At 37.3% G+C, this 13,839-nt stretch overlaps 1 protein-coding gene across 14 annotated transcripts in view; it reads right to left on the bottom strand.

The window, feature by feature from the left end:
• The window catches only part of EYA3 (EYA transcriptional coactivator and phosphatase 3), a 147,253-nt gene that overhangs the window by 46,670 nt on the left and 86,744 nt on the right, over nucleotides 1-13,839 (bottom strand). For 10 of the 14 annotated variants that reach the window (XM_029229429.1, XM_029229430.1, XM_029229431.1 and 7 more), the window contains 3 exons: nucleotides 11,078-11,121; nucleotides 7,990-8,069; nucleotides 3,130-3,196 (listed from right to left, as the gene is read on the bottom strand). In XM_029229429.1, the coding sequence (XP_029085262.1) occupies nucleotides 3,130-3,196; nucleotides 7,990-8,069; nucleotides 11,078-11,121 (191 nt within the window). Of the gene's footprint in view, nucleotides 1-3,129; nucleotides 3,197-4,797; nucleotides 8,070-11,077; nucleotides 11,122-13,839 lie in introns of all 14 variants that reach the window. The other 4 variants (XM_029229436.1, XM_029229440.1, XM_029229437.1 and 1 more) reach the window with 3 other exon arrangements.

Genomic DNA, 13,839 nt, shown 5'->3' with positions numbered 1-13,839 from the left:
TTAGCTAGAGATGTGAACTTAACAGTGAAACTTCTGGGATTTTAAACTAGCTAGATGACCTGGTCATTTTATCCATGGAATAAGATGGTGCCACATTTTATGCACTGAATTTTTAGATACCGGTTGTTTTATTTGGTAAGTTATGCTGTACTCATAAGCAAGCAAGTGTCATATGTACCATATAGATCATAACAATAAAATAACGGGGGAAAGGGGTGTTTCAGAAAGGAAAAGATTTTTTTCCCCCAGTTTTGGGGAAGAAGAAAATGAAGGAAGCCTATAAAGAAATGGTCTGTGAGCTGAGCAGATAGCATGTGCAGAAGTGGGAGAGAAAGGGTGTTTTAGGAAAAGAGAAAAACTCTGGCAAAGGTACAGAGGAAGGGCTTCAGCCTGCAAGGAGCACATATTATATTAAGGCAAAGTGTAAGAAGATAGACAGCAAAGACCTTGAATATGAGGCTAAAAGTGTTCAACTGGGAGTCACTGAAATTGTTGAGCAAAGAATGACAAGATCAGAGCTGTTCTTTAATAAAGATTGGTTTGACATTTCTTTGTAAAATGGATTGCGGAGGGTAGCTGAAATAGAGGCAATTAAAAAATGCAATGGTTTTAGCTAAGTGGTAAGGAGGTCTGCATTAAGATAGAAGGCATAGGGACTCCCCTGGTGGCACAGTGGTTAAGAGTCCACCTGCCAATGCAGGGGACACGGGTTCGAGCCCTGGTCCGGGAGGATCCCACGTGTGGCGGAGTGGCTGGGCCCCTGTGCCATAACTGCTGAGCCTGTGCTCTGGAGCCCGAGAGCCACAACTGCTGAGGCCCACCCACCTGGAGCCCGTGCTCCGCAATGCGAGAGGCCGCCAAAGTGAGAAGCCCGCGTACCATGGCGAGGGGTGGCCCCCGCTCACAGCAACGAAGACCCAACACAGCCAAAAATAAATAAATAAAATAAATTTTAAAAAAACTTAAAAAGGATGAAAGAATGCTCAACATCATTAATCATTAGAGAAATGCAAATCAAAACTACAATGAGATATCATCTCACACCAGTCAGAATGGCCATCATCAAAAAATCTAGAAACAATAAATGCTGGAGAGGGTGTGGAGAAAAGGGAACACTCTTGCACTGCTGGTGGGAATGTGAATTGGTTCAGCCACTATGGAGAACAGTATGGAGGTTCCTTAAAAAACTACAAATAGAATTACCATATGACCCAGCAATCCCACTACTGGGCATATACCCTGAGAAAACCAAAATTCAAAAAGAGTCATGTACCAAAATGTTCATTGCAGCTCTATTTACAATAGCCCGGAGATGGAAACAACCTAAGCGCCCATCATCGGATGAATGGATAAAGAAGATGTGGCACATATACACAATGGAATATTACTCAGCCTTAAAAAGAAATGAAATTGAGCTATTTGTAATGAGATGGATAGACCTAGAGTCTGTCATACAGAGTGAAGTAAGTCAGAAAGAAATAGACAAATACCGTATGCTAACACATATATATGGAATTTAAGGGAAAAAAAATGTCATGAAGAACCTAGGGGTAAGACAGGAATAAAGACGCAGACCTACTGGAGAACGGACTTGAGGATATGGGGAGGGGGAAGGGTGAGCTTTGACAGGGCGAGAGAGAGTCATGGACATATACACACTAACAAACGTAGTAAGGTAGATAGCTAGGGGGAAGCAGCCGCAAGGCACAGGGATATTAGCTCGGTGCTTTGTGACAGCCTGGAGGGGTGGGATAGGGAGAGTGGGAGAGAGGGAGACGCAAGAGGGAAGACATATGGGAACATATGTATATGTATAACTGATTCACTTTGTTATAAAGCAGAAACTAACACACCATTGTAAAGCAATTATACCCCAATAAAGATGTTTAAAAAAAAAAATTAAAAAGGAAAAAGATAGAAGACATAGCTAATAAGGTGTCCTGAGTACAGCAGGTATACAAATATTTTTTGAACAAATGAATGAATTTGGAATATGCAATATTCACATCTCGGTAGACCCTAAAAGACTGAATTTGAAAATTTCTATTCTTCTTAGCCAGATCTGAGACCAGAAAATAGCTCAGGTTGTAGCTGTTAATCAAATCACGTGGGAATGATTTAAAATCTTAGTGACTTCAAATGGATTAACCTCCAGATATGATAAAGATCATAATATCATTTTTTATATAGTGTCTTTATAGCTCAAATTATTTTCTTATCTTCTTCATAATGATCTCAGAGAATAGGTTCGGTCATTTCACAGAAGAAGAAAACCACATGAAAATGACTGGCCCAAGAATGCCATTAGTGTTAATACCAGGTTAGAATTTGAAGAACTCATTGAGCTGACTTTTCAATTAGCTCATTTTTTTAACTGACGCAAAATTCAAAAGGAAAAAGTTTTCTTTTTATAACATACCCATACATATCACTCACCTCTGTTACCAAAGGTGAGTGTTCTTTATGTACCCTGCCTATGTAAGCACATCAGAATTTATCCCAGTTTAATAAAGCACACTTGTATGTATCTATGTATGTAGGCTCACTCTAGCAATGCACAACTGCTGGCTCGATATACACACTGTTCTGCACCTACTCATCTTGGAGATGATTAACTTAATGGACCTTAAATGCTGATCTTACCCCATGAGGCCCAAAATATTGCCTCTTAATGACTTCAACCCACTAAACCTGTTTAATCTCAAGCCTAGTTCTACTCTTCAGGACACTCCTAAAACAATAAACTGAACATAGATTAGGCTGAGAAGCCCCAGTCTGAGGCTGGCTTTAGCTTTTTAAATTGATCTCTCTATTAAAGTAGAGCAAAGACAGAATGATCAGAGGTCAATCAGTAATATGTTTACATCACTAATGGTATTTTGCATTTTTCAGTGCCTATTCATTTTGAGCAAGCTCCTGGGTAACAGTGATCTATTCCAGACAACCATCAACTTTTTAAAAGGATGTTATATAGACTATATTTAGAGGGAATGAAAAAACTGGAGTAGGGAAGAACAAGAAAGGTGAAAATAAGTTAAATGTCAACTTAATAACTTAAATATCAAGTTAAATTTTGCAATGAATCTAGAGAAAAAGCATACAGATTTTTGAAATAATCATTCAACTTACTTTGCAGAATACATTTGTGAGGTATAATCATTGGATGAGCGAGGGATGTAATCGGTGCATGTCATAACTGAAAGAAAGATATCACCAGGAAAAAGTTAGAACATTTCAAAAATGAAATGGGGAAATTTCACGTCTCACTGTATAGTCTTTCAAACTAAATAACAGAATACAACTTGGGCATCAGAAATTTAGAAAGACTATGCAGTAGGAAATACCTCACTCTTCTAATAATGGGTTTAGAGACTTTTAGAGACAGTAAAAGAAGCTAGAATGCAAAGGGTATGGTAAAGCACTCGAAAGTCAGTACCAACTGACCTCTACCTTCACCCATCACTGATCTACAACCATAGATGAAGCAACTTCCTAAGCTCTCAGCTGTGCTCATAGGCAAACTTAAAATGCAAGATCTATGTCTAGGAAACCACATTATACTTCTTCAGCTTATTCATTCTCTGGGTGCTTACCCTATTCTGAATAAAAGGTCATAAGAATGGCTTGCAGGAAGACAGATTTGGAGCAAGAGCTCAATTTTATTAGAAAACTGTAGCTACTGCTGTATATAATCAACAGCAGAAAGACGTAAGTACGCTTCTGTATTACTATTTTTTCAGCTTTGTAGTAAAGGCTTTACGTTTAGCAAAGCAGACACACACCTGAGGAACTGATGTAATACTCTGATAAACCATCAAGTAAAGAGACTTTAACAGCTAGTGTCCTCTTCACTTCCATGACTTCATCCAGAATAGATACCGTCATGAGGCTTGACCCTAATGATTTCATCTGGGATAAATACTGTCAATATTCAACTCAAGTTTGACAGATAGCAGAATCCTATTCATTAGCACTATTTCAGTCCTTATTGTAGACAGAGTAACATCACACAGAGCTTGTACCAGACTCCTCAACTGTTCAAGAACTTCCTTCAACAACTATAAAGGAGGTTGCTCTATTGTGATTAGGGACTAAGGGTGAACCAACTAACTTTATGCCCAGCTGGGTTCCCTGAGTGTCTGACCCAAAAAGGGAACCCTGATCAAGATCAGATGCAGGGACAATTCATGCCCAACAGTACGATAAATCATCACCTGTGAGTTTATCATGAATCTTGTCCACTGCCATTGTTCAAAGTCTTTGAAAATACTTAATGGCAATTTGCAGATTATGTTAATCCATAAGCACTTTGACAAAAATGAAGGGGATCTCAATTAGATCTAAAGTTCTTAGCATTCATCGCATAGAGTGGAAATTCATTTGAAATTCTACATAATGGTTCCTTCTCTGCTGACAAGTACATTAAAAAACCCAAATCCTTCTCCTCCTCTGATTTAATTTAATTCTAGAAGAGGTCCACAAAACATCCTGGGAGATCTAGGCCAATTTTTACTTCTCTAGAGAATGAATGAGCCTTGATCTTTGCAGTACTTGGGAACTATGAAAGGCTTATCAAGAGTCAGGGCAAGGGACTTCCCTGGTGGTCCAGTGGTGAAGAATCCGCCTTCCAATGCAGGGGACGAGGGTTCTATCACTAGTCGGGGAACTAAGATCCCACGTGCCAGGGGCAACTAAGTCCGCGCGCCACAACGACTGAGCTTGTGCGCCTCAACAAGAGAGCCCGCGTGCCGCAAACTACAGAGCCCACGCGCCACAACTAGAGAGAAGCCCACGCACCGCAACGAACAGCCCATGTGCCGCAATGAAAGATCCTGCATGCCTCAAGGAAGATCCCATGTACCGTAACTAAGACCTACTGCAGCCAAAATAAATAAAGAAAATAAACAAGTTTTAAAAAAAAGAGTCAAGGCATAATCTGCTTAAAATCTGTAACTTCTCTGTCCCCTTGCCAAGCTGTGGGACAGCTGCCTTCCTACTAAATTGCAAAAGTATTAAGATCATTATTGTATGTGCGCTAAATACCCAAGTCTTCTGTTCCCTTGTGACAAAAAATTGCATGTGAGGTGGGATAATCAAGTTTCAATGACCTATGTCAGCTACACAACAAAGCCAGACCCCAGAATAAAATTACACAAAATGGAAATAGAACCCAAATTTCTTTAGCTTTGTGTAAATAAATCTGGATGTGTTTAACTTTGTACTGGTTAAAAAAAAAAAAGCAGTGGAGATGAAGCAAAACCTTGAAATATATCCTGAAGGTAAAACTAACATGACATCCTGATGAATTTGTATGTAAGGAATGAGGAAAACGGGAATACAGGATAATTTCTAGGTTTTCAGCTTGAGTAATTAGAAGGATAGTGAAACCACTTCCAAATATGGGGAAGTTCGGGAAAAGAACAGATTTGGTGAGGGCTAAGGGAATAAAAAGCTTTCACACATTTTAAGTATGACTTTCCTTTTAAATATCTAAGTGGAGATGTCAAGTAGGCAGCTGGATTCACAAATGAAATTAGGGGAGAAGTCAGACTAGAAATACAAATTTGGAATTCATTAACAATGTATAAAACATTTAAAGTAATGTAGTAATGGATGAGAGGATGCAGAAAGAGCAAAGATGGTAGACTAGAACCAAACCCTGAGGCCCACCAACATTCAGAGTTCAGATAGTAGAAGAAAGGCCAGCAAAGGAGAAAGGTGGGAGAAAAAATAGTGGGAGGCAGGATACAAGGAGAGAAATGTCCACTAGAACTAGCACTTTCAGTTACTGAAAGTAACTAATGACCTTGACAAAAGCAATTTCATTGGAAGAGTGGTGACAGAAGCTAAATTTGAGAGGGGTGAAGGGCGAATGGGAGGTGAGAAAGCAAGTGAGGGCAACTCTTTCCAGAGGTTCCAATGGGTCACGGAACAAAGAGAAGGTCTATATCTAGCGGGGGATGTGGACCCAAAGGACGGTTTTGTGTTTTAAGATGGTAGATACTGAATCATGTCTCTTTACTGACAGGATGGATTAAGAAGAGAAGAACATGACAATGCAGGAATGGTATTAGGATAACCAAAGTACCAAAGTCCTTGGGGGAGGTGAGAACAGACAGGGTATGAAGCACAAATAAAAGGTTTTACCTTTGACAGGAGCAAGAATACTATTCCAATTCTGACAAGAATGAAGGAAGATAACATGGGTACAAACACAAGTAGCTTTGAAGATCCAGTGGTGGTAGGATAATAAGGGAGCTTCCTGTCACAGAGAGCTTCTATTTGAGAAGGAGTCATCAGGTAAGCATGAAGAAAGGTGAATGAGTATGGGTGCTTCGAGAGGAAAGAAGTGGTGTGAAATATTAAAAGGTAAAACTCATGAGTGAAATGTAGTAGGGTGCCCACTTGAGGCCCTGTGAGTAAATAGTCAGCTAGGTGTATAATTCATCCAATAATGTTCAGCTATTTGAATGCACTTACAGAGACGGTGGAGAGTTGGATTAAATTATGACTGGGGTTTAGCAAGAAGAGTACAAGAGGCCAAATTATTGAAGATATTTGTAAGGGAGTAATTATAATAAAGAACCATAGAATCTATGCTGAGTAAAAAGGGACAGGAAAACAAGAAGGACATTATGGGTATTGGATAGGTCATCTACATGGATGTTGAAATTACCAAGAATAATAAGAGTCTGGATGGAGAAGAAAAAGAAGATCTAGTCTTTAAAGAGCAAAATGACTAAGAGTTCAGTCTGAGGTAAAAAGAAATGTGGGGGAGGGGCATAAATATAGACTTCAAAGGAACTAGAGTTTTTGAGAAAAAAAGAGAAATGTTTTTCAAGAAGCAAGAAGACAACTTACCTCTGGGCCCTGAAGTATATAAGGAACAGGCCTTTTTCTTGGGGATGAGTGAGATATTAAAAAAATTAGAGTAGACACTTTTCATTGATTAGAGCAGTCTCCCATATGTATCAGAATTAGCTATCTTCTTGAAAATGCAGATTCCCATCCACATCAGGTCTACTGAATGATAATCACTGAAGATGAGGCTAGAATTCTACATTACAAACAAGCTCTCCAGATGACTCTTAGGTATGCTGAAAGTTTGAGAACCACTGGAACAGCATCTTTGAGGAAATAATATATACAACTCAAGACATACCATTTTTTTTTTAAATAGGCACACCATTTTTTAACACATGGGAATTATAGAAGGTTAAGCATAATCATCTTAAGATATATCCCCCAAATAAATGTCTTTTCAAAAAGGATCTTACACAAATTTATCCTTTCAAAGTGTGTGGGAAAATATGGAAGGGCACAGCTATTGGGTTGGCCAAAAAGTTCGTTCAGGTTTTTTCCATAAGATCTTACTTACTTTAATTTCAAGGAGGACTATTTGCCCTATGGAGCATACCACCATGATATGTCAGAGAAAGCTCATGCCTCCACAGGAAAAAAGAAAAGAACATTCTACAAATTTTTGTCTAATGCATGAATATAACTGTTCTACAACAGAATACGGGTTGGTAAGTGGATACCTGAGATGGATCTCCCTCAGGGCCCAGTATCAATCCTGGGCTCTCAGGGGATTACTTTTCTTTTTTTTGGCCTAGATGGATAGGTAGAATTATTTGGTTATTAGGAAGGTAGAAAAATATCAAGCCCTCTGGAGGAACAGTCAGAGGTTGGCCCACAAACTTTTCTGATTTTGAGTAAGGCACTATTTATTACCTTTAGAACATCCAACCTCAAAACAAAAACACAATCACCAATCCCTGGGGAGTGAATTCCATGTGATTTTGTTCCTTAGCTGGTATGTCAATAAGGCTTATAGGAGAGCACAAGGATGAACACACAAACAAGGCAATGAAAGGATTCTGGATATTCTGAGACAAACAAGGCAATCAGTGAAAACCAATTATAAAAGAATAGCATCACCTGGTCACAGGAACACCTCTTCCATGGTGCACAGAATATGGTACTTACTTTCCTCCGACATGGTAAGGTTTGAAGCAAGGCTTGAAGTTTCAGGTTTCTGATCATTGACTTCAGAGTTGCTTACTTGACTGGGAAAACCAAAATGATACATTAGCCTCTGACTGACCTGCTGCATTGCTAAAAGTGATTAAATCAAACCCTTTCTTCCTAGGTAAGTTAAGAGGCAAGGTAAGTCTACTTTATGAAATACTTATTCTTGGTTTTTAGTGGCTACCTAAAGAGCTAGGGCCAGGGCTAGTACCTTCAGCATTCTACTGTTCTTCGTCATCACTTCAATCTTTGTATCACTCGGAAATTCCACCTAAGCCACAGGCAAGTCGGATTTTCTCTGAAGACTACATGGTAAAAGAAAAATTCCACAACACCAAAAACTGCTGTCACTTTATTTCCAAAGTACCAAAGGGAAGTAGGAAGATGCTTGATTTCAGACAACGGCCCTCATAATCACTTGACAAGTTTTTTCAAATCATACACGCTTGCTTCCAAGAAGGGGTTCTGAACCTTAAAATGGTGCATTCCACTGTATTTCCTTTCCCCCAATTAAAAATAAACAAATTTTTATTTTTATCATTCCCAAAACTTAGCAACATCTTTTTAAAAAAACTTATAAGACAAATTAAGAGAAATTGTAAAAGATAAGTCATGTAAACTGGGAGGACAAGTCATTATGTTAGACACTTTAATGTTGGGAAGATCCTCACTGAAATTCTGAATTGGAGATTATACTTTCATCCCTCACAATGTCCTCTCTCTTCCTTCTACCTTACTTTCCACTCTCCACATATTCCCTCAACTACCAGTATAGCACAGTGCTTAAGAGTGTGGATTCTAGAACCAGATTGCTTGAGTTCATATTCCACTTTGCCAAAACTAGCTTTATGACTTTAAGCAAGTCACTGAACTTGTTTGTGCTCCAGTTTTTCAACTGTCAATGAGGGATAATTATAGAAGCTACCTTTTAGGGCTGTTATAGAAATTAATGAGTTAATACATGAAAAGTACTTAGAACAGAGACTAGAACAAAGTACAATATAACTGTAGCTAGTATTATTACAATACAACTTCTCCCCAGCCCAGGTATTCTTCCCACATTCACGTTCCCTAGCAAGAAATCTGCTTTGCTGTTCTACACTCTAGGGAGACGTGGAGAACACTGTCCCAGACACTACACATATCTGGAAAGAGTAGTTTTAAAAAGAAAAAAATTTTTTAAAGAAATGTTATTTATAAAAAAAATACATAGCACCAAAATTCTTAAAGCTCTCATTATCTTTTCTGAATGGACCTCTAATATTCAAGCATAATAAAGTTTTTTTTTCCGGGTATATTCTCAATGTTCAAACAATTTTCCCTAAGATGTAATTAATTTTTAAAGGTAAATCCCCAGATGAAGTTTATTTTAATATATTTACTCAACTGTCCGTATTTCTGGAATAGCGCTTAATATACCAACCAAGATATTACTATGGGAATTGAGGGTAAGGGTAAGAAATCATACTGAATAGTTATATCATTGTTTCCCAAAATGGCTTATTTCTTATAATTACCTGAGTGGTAAAAATACAGACTTCTGAACCCCATCTTATGCCTAATTAAATAGGATTCCAAGGAGAAAGGTATAAACCCAGATAAGAACTTCACATTTCTGACTACAATGACTGGTCTTCTATGTGTACCTGAATAAGTCTGGGGTTCACTGTTATATCCACTGTTGAAAGACTATTTCTAGATCCTGTATCTTAGAAGGTATATTTGTATGGTCTGGCATACAATGGACCAGTGCCTAAAATCCTATGGTCCTGTAATCTTATAGCAAAATCCCCTACCTATTCAACTGAGTATCTAGAGATTAAACAGAAACAGCACCAAGACAGTGAAATAACTCCAGCACTTTGTTAAATATTTAAAGTTATTGTATCTAGAAAAATTATTACTGTCTCAAAATATAATTATTTTCAGTTATATAAACATAAATTTTACTTAACAATGTGTGTATATTAAAATAAATGCTCCAAAATAAAATTTCCCTCCTCCAAAAAAGAGCAAAAACACCCAAACTCCAAAAGTAAGCGCCACAAATATTTCATTCTCATTCAATAGAACTCTTGTCAATAATGAACACAACCAACTAAAGAATGGATAAACAAAGTGTGGAACAGACATACAGTGAAGTATTATTCAGCCTTAAAAAGGAAGGAAATTCTCACACATGCTACAACATGGATAAACCATGAAGACACGCTAAATGAAATAAGCAAGTCACAGAAAGACAACTTATGACTGCACTAATAAGAGGTACTTAGAGTACTCAAAACCACAGAGACAAAAAGCAGAATGATGGTTGCCAGGAGCTGGGAAAAGGGGAAAATGGAGTTACTGAAGTCTTTTTTGGGGAAAGGGTCAATGCTTGATAGTGAAAATATGACAGATCATTTAATTGGAAGTGTGTAAGACACAGGGCTAGTGTGACAATAGAATAAATAAGCTGGAATGATAGTGTGTGTGGTGGTATAAGAGTAGGATTCTTAAAATTAAGATGTTAGAGGTGATGCAGTTACCGGTTCATGTGGTTGGTAGACAAACAACAGAAGGTAAGAACTGTGGACAACTGAAAATCATGGTGTTGTGGAAGCCAGAGCATGACATGCAAAGAAGCTGCCTTTTTTCTACAAGGAGAGCCAAGCTAATGACTAAGGTGTCCCATATCCATTTGGTAATTAATGATTAACCCCTTGGATTTTCCTTATTTCTGTCTTCCCTATTAAGTATACAGTACATCTGACTGAAGAATATTCACCATTGTGTCTCTTCCACATATCACAGGACCTGAGAGATACCATGCGATTGGTATATATTGTTGAATAAATAATGAATAAATGAAAAAAATCAGCACCTATGTGTTTCAAGGACAAACTTTTAGAGGAAAATCTTCACCTTAAACCAAATAATTTCAAAACGTAAAGACTGATGCTAAAAACCAAAAAGAGGGTAGTCAACACAAATCATGCCCATATACTAATCAGCATGTAAAAACAATTATAAGTAGGTCACTAAAAAGAAATTCAACTCTGTATACCTTAAAGTTTGCTCTCCTGATTCCTGCATCTTGGCTTTTTTCACCTGTAAAACAATTATACAAAAGCATCAATGTCTTGATCTGTTTTTAAAATCATCTAGCTACTCAAGTGGCAGCCTAATATTAACTAATAAATTACAGGGTAACTTTCCTTTTGGTTCCCTTAGATTTATTTTATTAATCCCTATTATATTTTAGAGTTAGAGATGTACTTGTTTTTCACATGAGCCTCTCTCTTTTTTTAAATGAAAAAAGTATTTTTCAGATTCAAGGTAAATAAAAGGTTTACCAGGATTTTTACTCAACACAGAATGTTTACCAGGATAAGGTATCCAAACTTGGATACAAACTGGTTAGTTTAAAATTTTACCAGACACACAGTTTTATTCTCAAACAGTAAGTATGGCAATCTCACTATCATCTAATCATTTATTTAACAGAAATATCTTTATATTCAAATTACTTACATGCCAAATATAAAAATAAATTCTAATCAGGTTACCAGTAATCTAAAAAATATTCTTCACATTATACTGTTTTTTCCCCATATTTTCACCTTCTCTAATTCCTTCTAAGGTAAAAGCATTTTCATTGAAACAGTTTAAGAATCCATAAATGAAAGATCAATGGTTAATACTACTAAGTTTCCCCGGTTTTTTTATATGACAAAGAATCTGATTTTAGAGTTTTCTGATTAGAATTACTAGTTATAGCAGAAGTATGCTTAGTGTGCTTAGCCATACAAATTATGAACACTTAAAGTATTTCAAGCTGACAAAGAGTACTGCCAACCACTACAAAGAGTAAGAACTCACAGAGGCAGCAACTTTGCTAAACAATTTTAAATAAACATATCTGGTGGGAATATAGCTATTTAATATGATTAAATTTAACAATTCAGACAAGGTAAATAATAAATACAAGTTAAATACAAGGCCCATACAATTTCTCATGGACAGCCACTCCTCATGAGAAAACATGACAAAATAAATAAAACCAAATACTCTTGGTTATTTGCTTATGGCATATCAACTCATTATATAATGCTGCCTAAATTTTCAAAGGTACCAATAAAGGTAAAGAAAAAAGGGGCATTAAAAAAGAACCCTCTAGGGACTTCCCTGGTGGTGCAGCGGTTAAGAATCCACCTGCCAGGACTTCCCTGGTGGCGCAGTGGTTAAGAATCCGCCTGCCAATGCAGGGGACATGGGTGCGAGCTCTGGTCTGGGAAGATCCCATATGCTGCAGAGCAACTAAGCCTGAGAGCCACAACTACTGAGCCCACGAGCCACAACTACTGAGATCTGTGCGCCACAACTACTGAAGCCCACGTGCCTAGAGCCCGTGCTCCACAAGAGAAGCTGCCGCAACAAGAAGCCTGCGCGTCACAAAGAAGAGTAGCCCCCACTCTCTGCAACTAGAAAAAGCCTGAGCACACCAATGAAGACCCAACACAGCTAAAAATAAATTTTTTAAAAAACCTCTAAATTTAGAAACAAAATTATAGAAGCATATGAAGAAAAAAGAAAAAAACAAAGAAGTTTGAGGTAGATAAACCCTTACTAAGCATGATATTAAATTCAAAAGCCATAAAGGAGAAAACAGACTGATTTTACAAAAATTCAAAACTTCTGTATGATAAAAGATACCAAAACCAGCCAGGAGGTCAAGGAATTCCAGGATGGTATACATACTGTGACAAGAGAATTTAATTGTATTACAAATGTATGACATAAACTCACTGAAAGGCATAGGAGAAAAATGCGCTGATGGAGTAACGCTGGAAAACACGTTTTGACTGGAAACTGCAAGGCTAAAGATAAGAAAAATTCAACTTTCTAGTTTATCTACTTAAACTTCCTAGTTTATCTATTTATGTCATTTCACAAATGACAAAATACAGGCTCTTGCTATAATATAAATGTGCTGTCCCTCCCACCTGAAGATGACAGTATTTACATAAGGTCAGATAATACTGTAATTTTCCAATAGTGGTGATGAATCTATGCTTAGCTCACCCAAAGACCCTCTTTGCGATCAAAGAAATAATTTTAAAACAGTCTATGGTCTCCTAACAGTAATCCATATAAAGAAAACTAGAGCACTGAGGAATCTAATTTATCAGTCTTCATTTTATTAGCACCACAGAGTAACAAACTTAGCTAGAGAACTGAAAAAAAAAGCCCTGGAGCAAAATTTTAAAATATACCATAATGGCCTTTCAAGTAAGAACTACGCTTTTTTACTTTCTATTTACTACAGTGCCAACTCGGTACAAAGAGTATGTACTCATAAATAGAAATGGAGAAAATGTACTTAAAGACATATCTACCAAACAAAAACATCTGGGGGAGGAAAATATGTTATCAACTAATTTTGTACCTTTCACGGCCCATTGTTAGCCTTGATTTGGGCAATTATGTCCTCCTGTAAGTCAGGGATAGGAAACCTTGGCACTAGAGGCAGGTAAACTAAAAGGATACAGACAGATTTCACTGGATTACAAAAGGATGGGTTCAAACAATACAATCCAGAAACTGACAGAATGTAAAATAGTGCAGTTAGTTTGGAAAACAGTCTAGCAGTTCCTCCAAAGGTTAAACATAGAGTTACTATTACATATAATCCAGAAATTCCACTCCTGACTATATAACCAAGAGAAATGAAAACTTATGTCCACACAAAAACTTGGACATGAATGTTCCTAACAGCATTATTCAAAATAGCCAAAAAGTAGAAACAACCCCAGTGTCCATGAACAG

Source organism: Monodon monoceros, unplaced genomic scaffold (assembly GCF_005190385.1).
Source record: "Monodon monoceros isolate NGI ecotype Baffin Bay Population unplaced genomic scaffold, NGI_Narwhal_1 Super_Scaffold_18, whole genome shotgun sequence".
In the NCBI taxonomy this organism is placed as follows: domain Eukaryota; kingdom Metazoa; phylum Chordata; class Mammalia; order Artiodactyla; family Monodontidae; genus Monodon; species Monodon monoceros.
The sequence above is the reverse complement of the archived record's forward strand: the minus strand, read 5'-3'. Positions and strand labels throughout refer to the sequence as shown.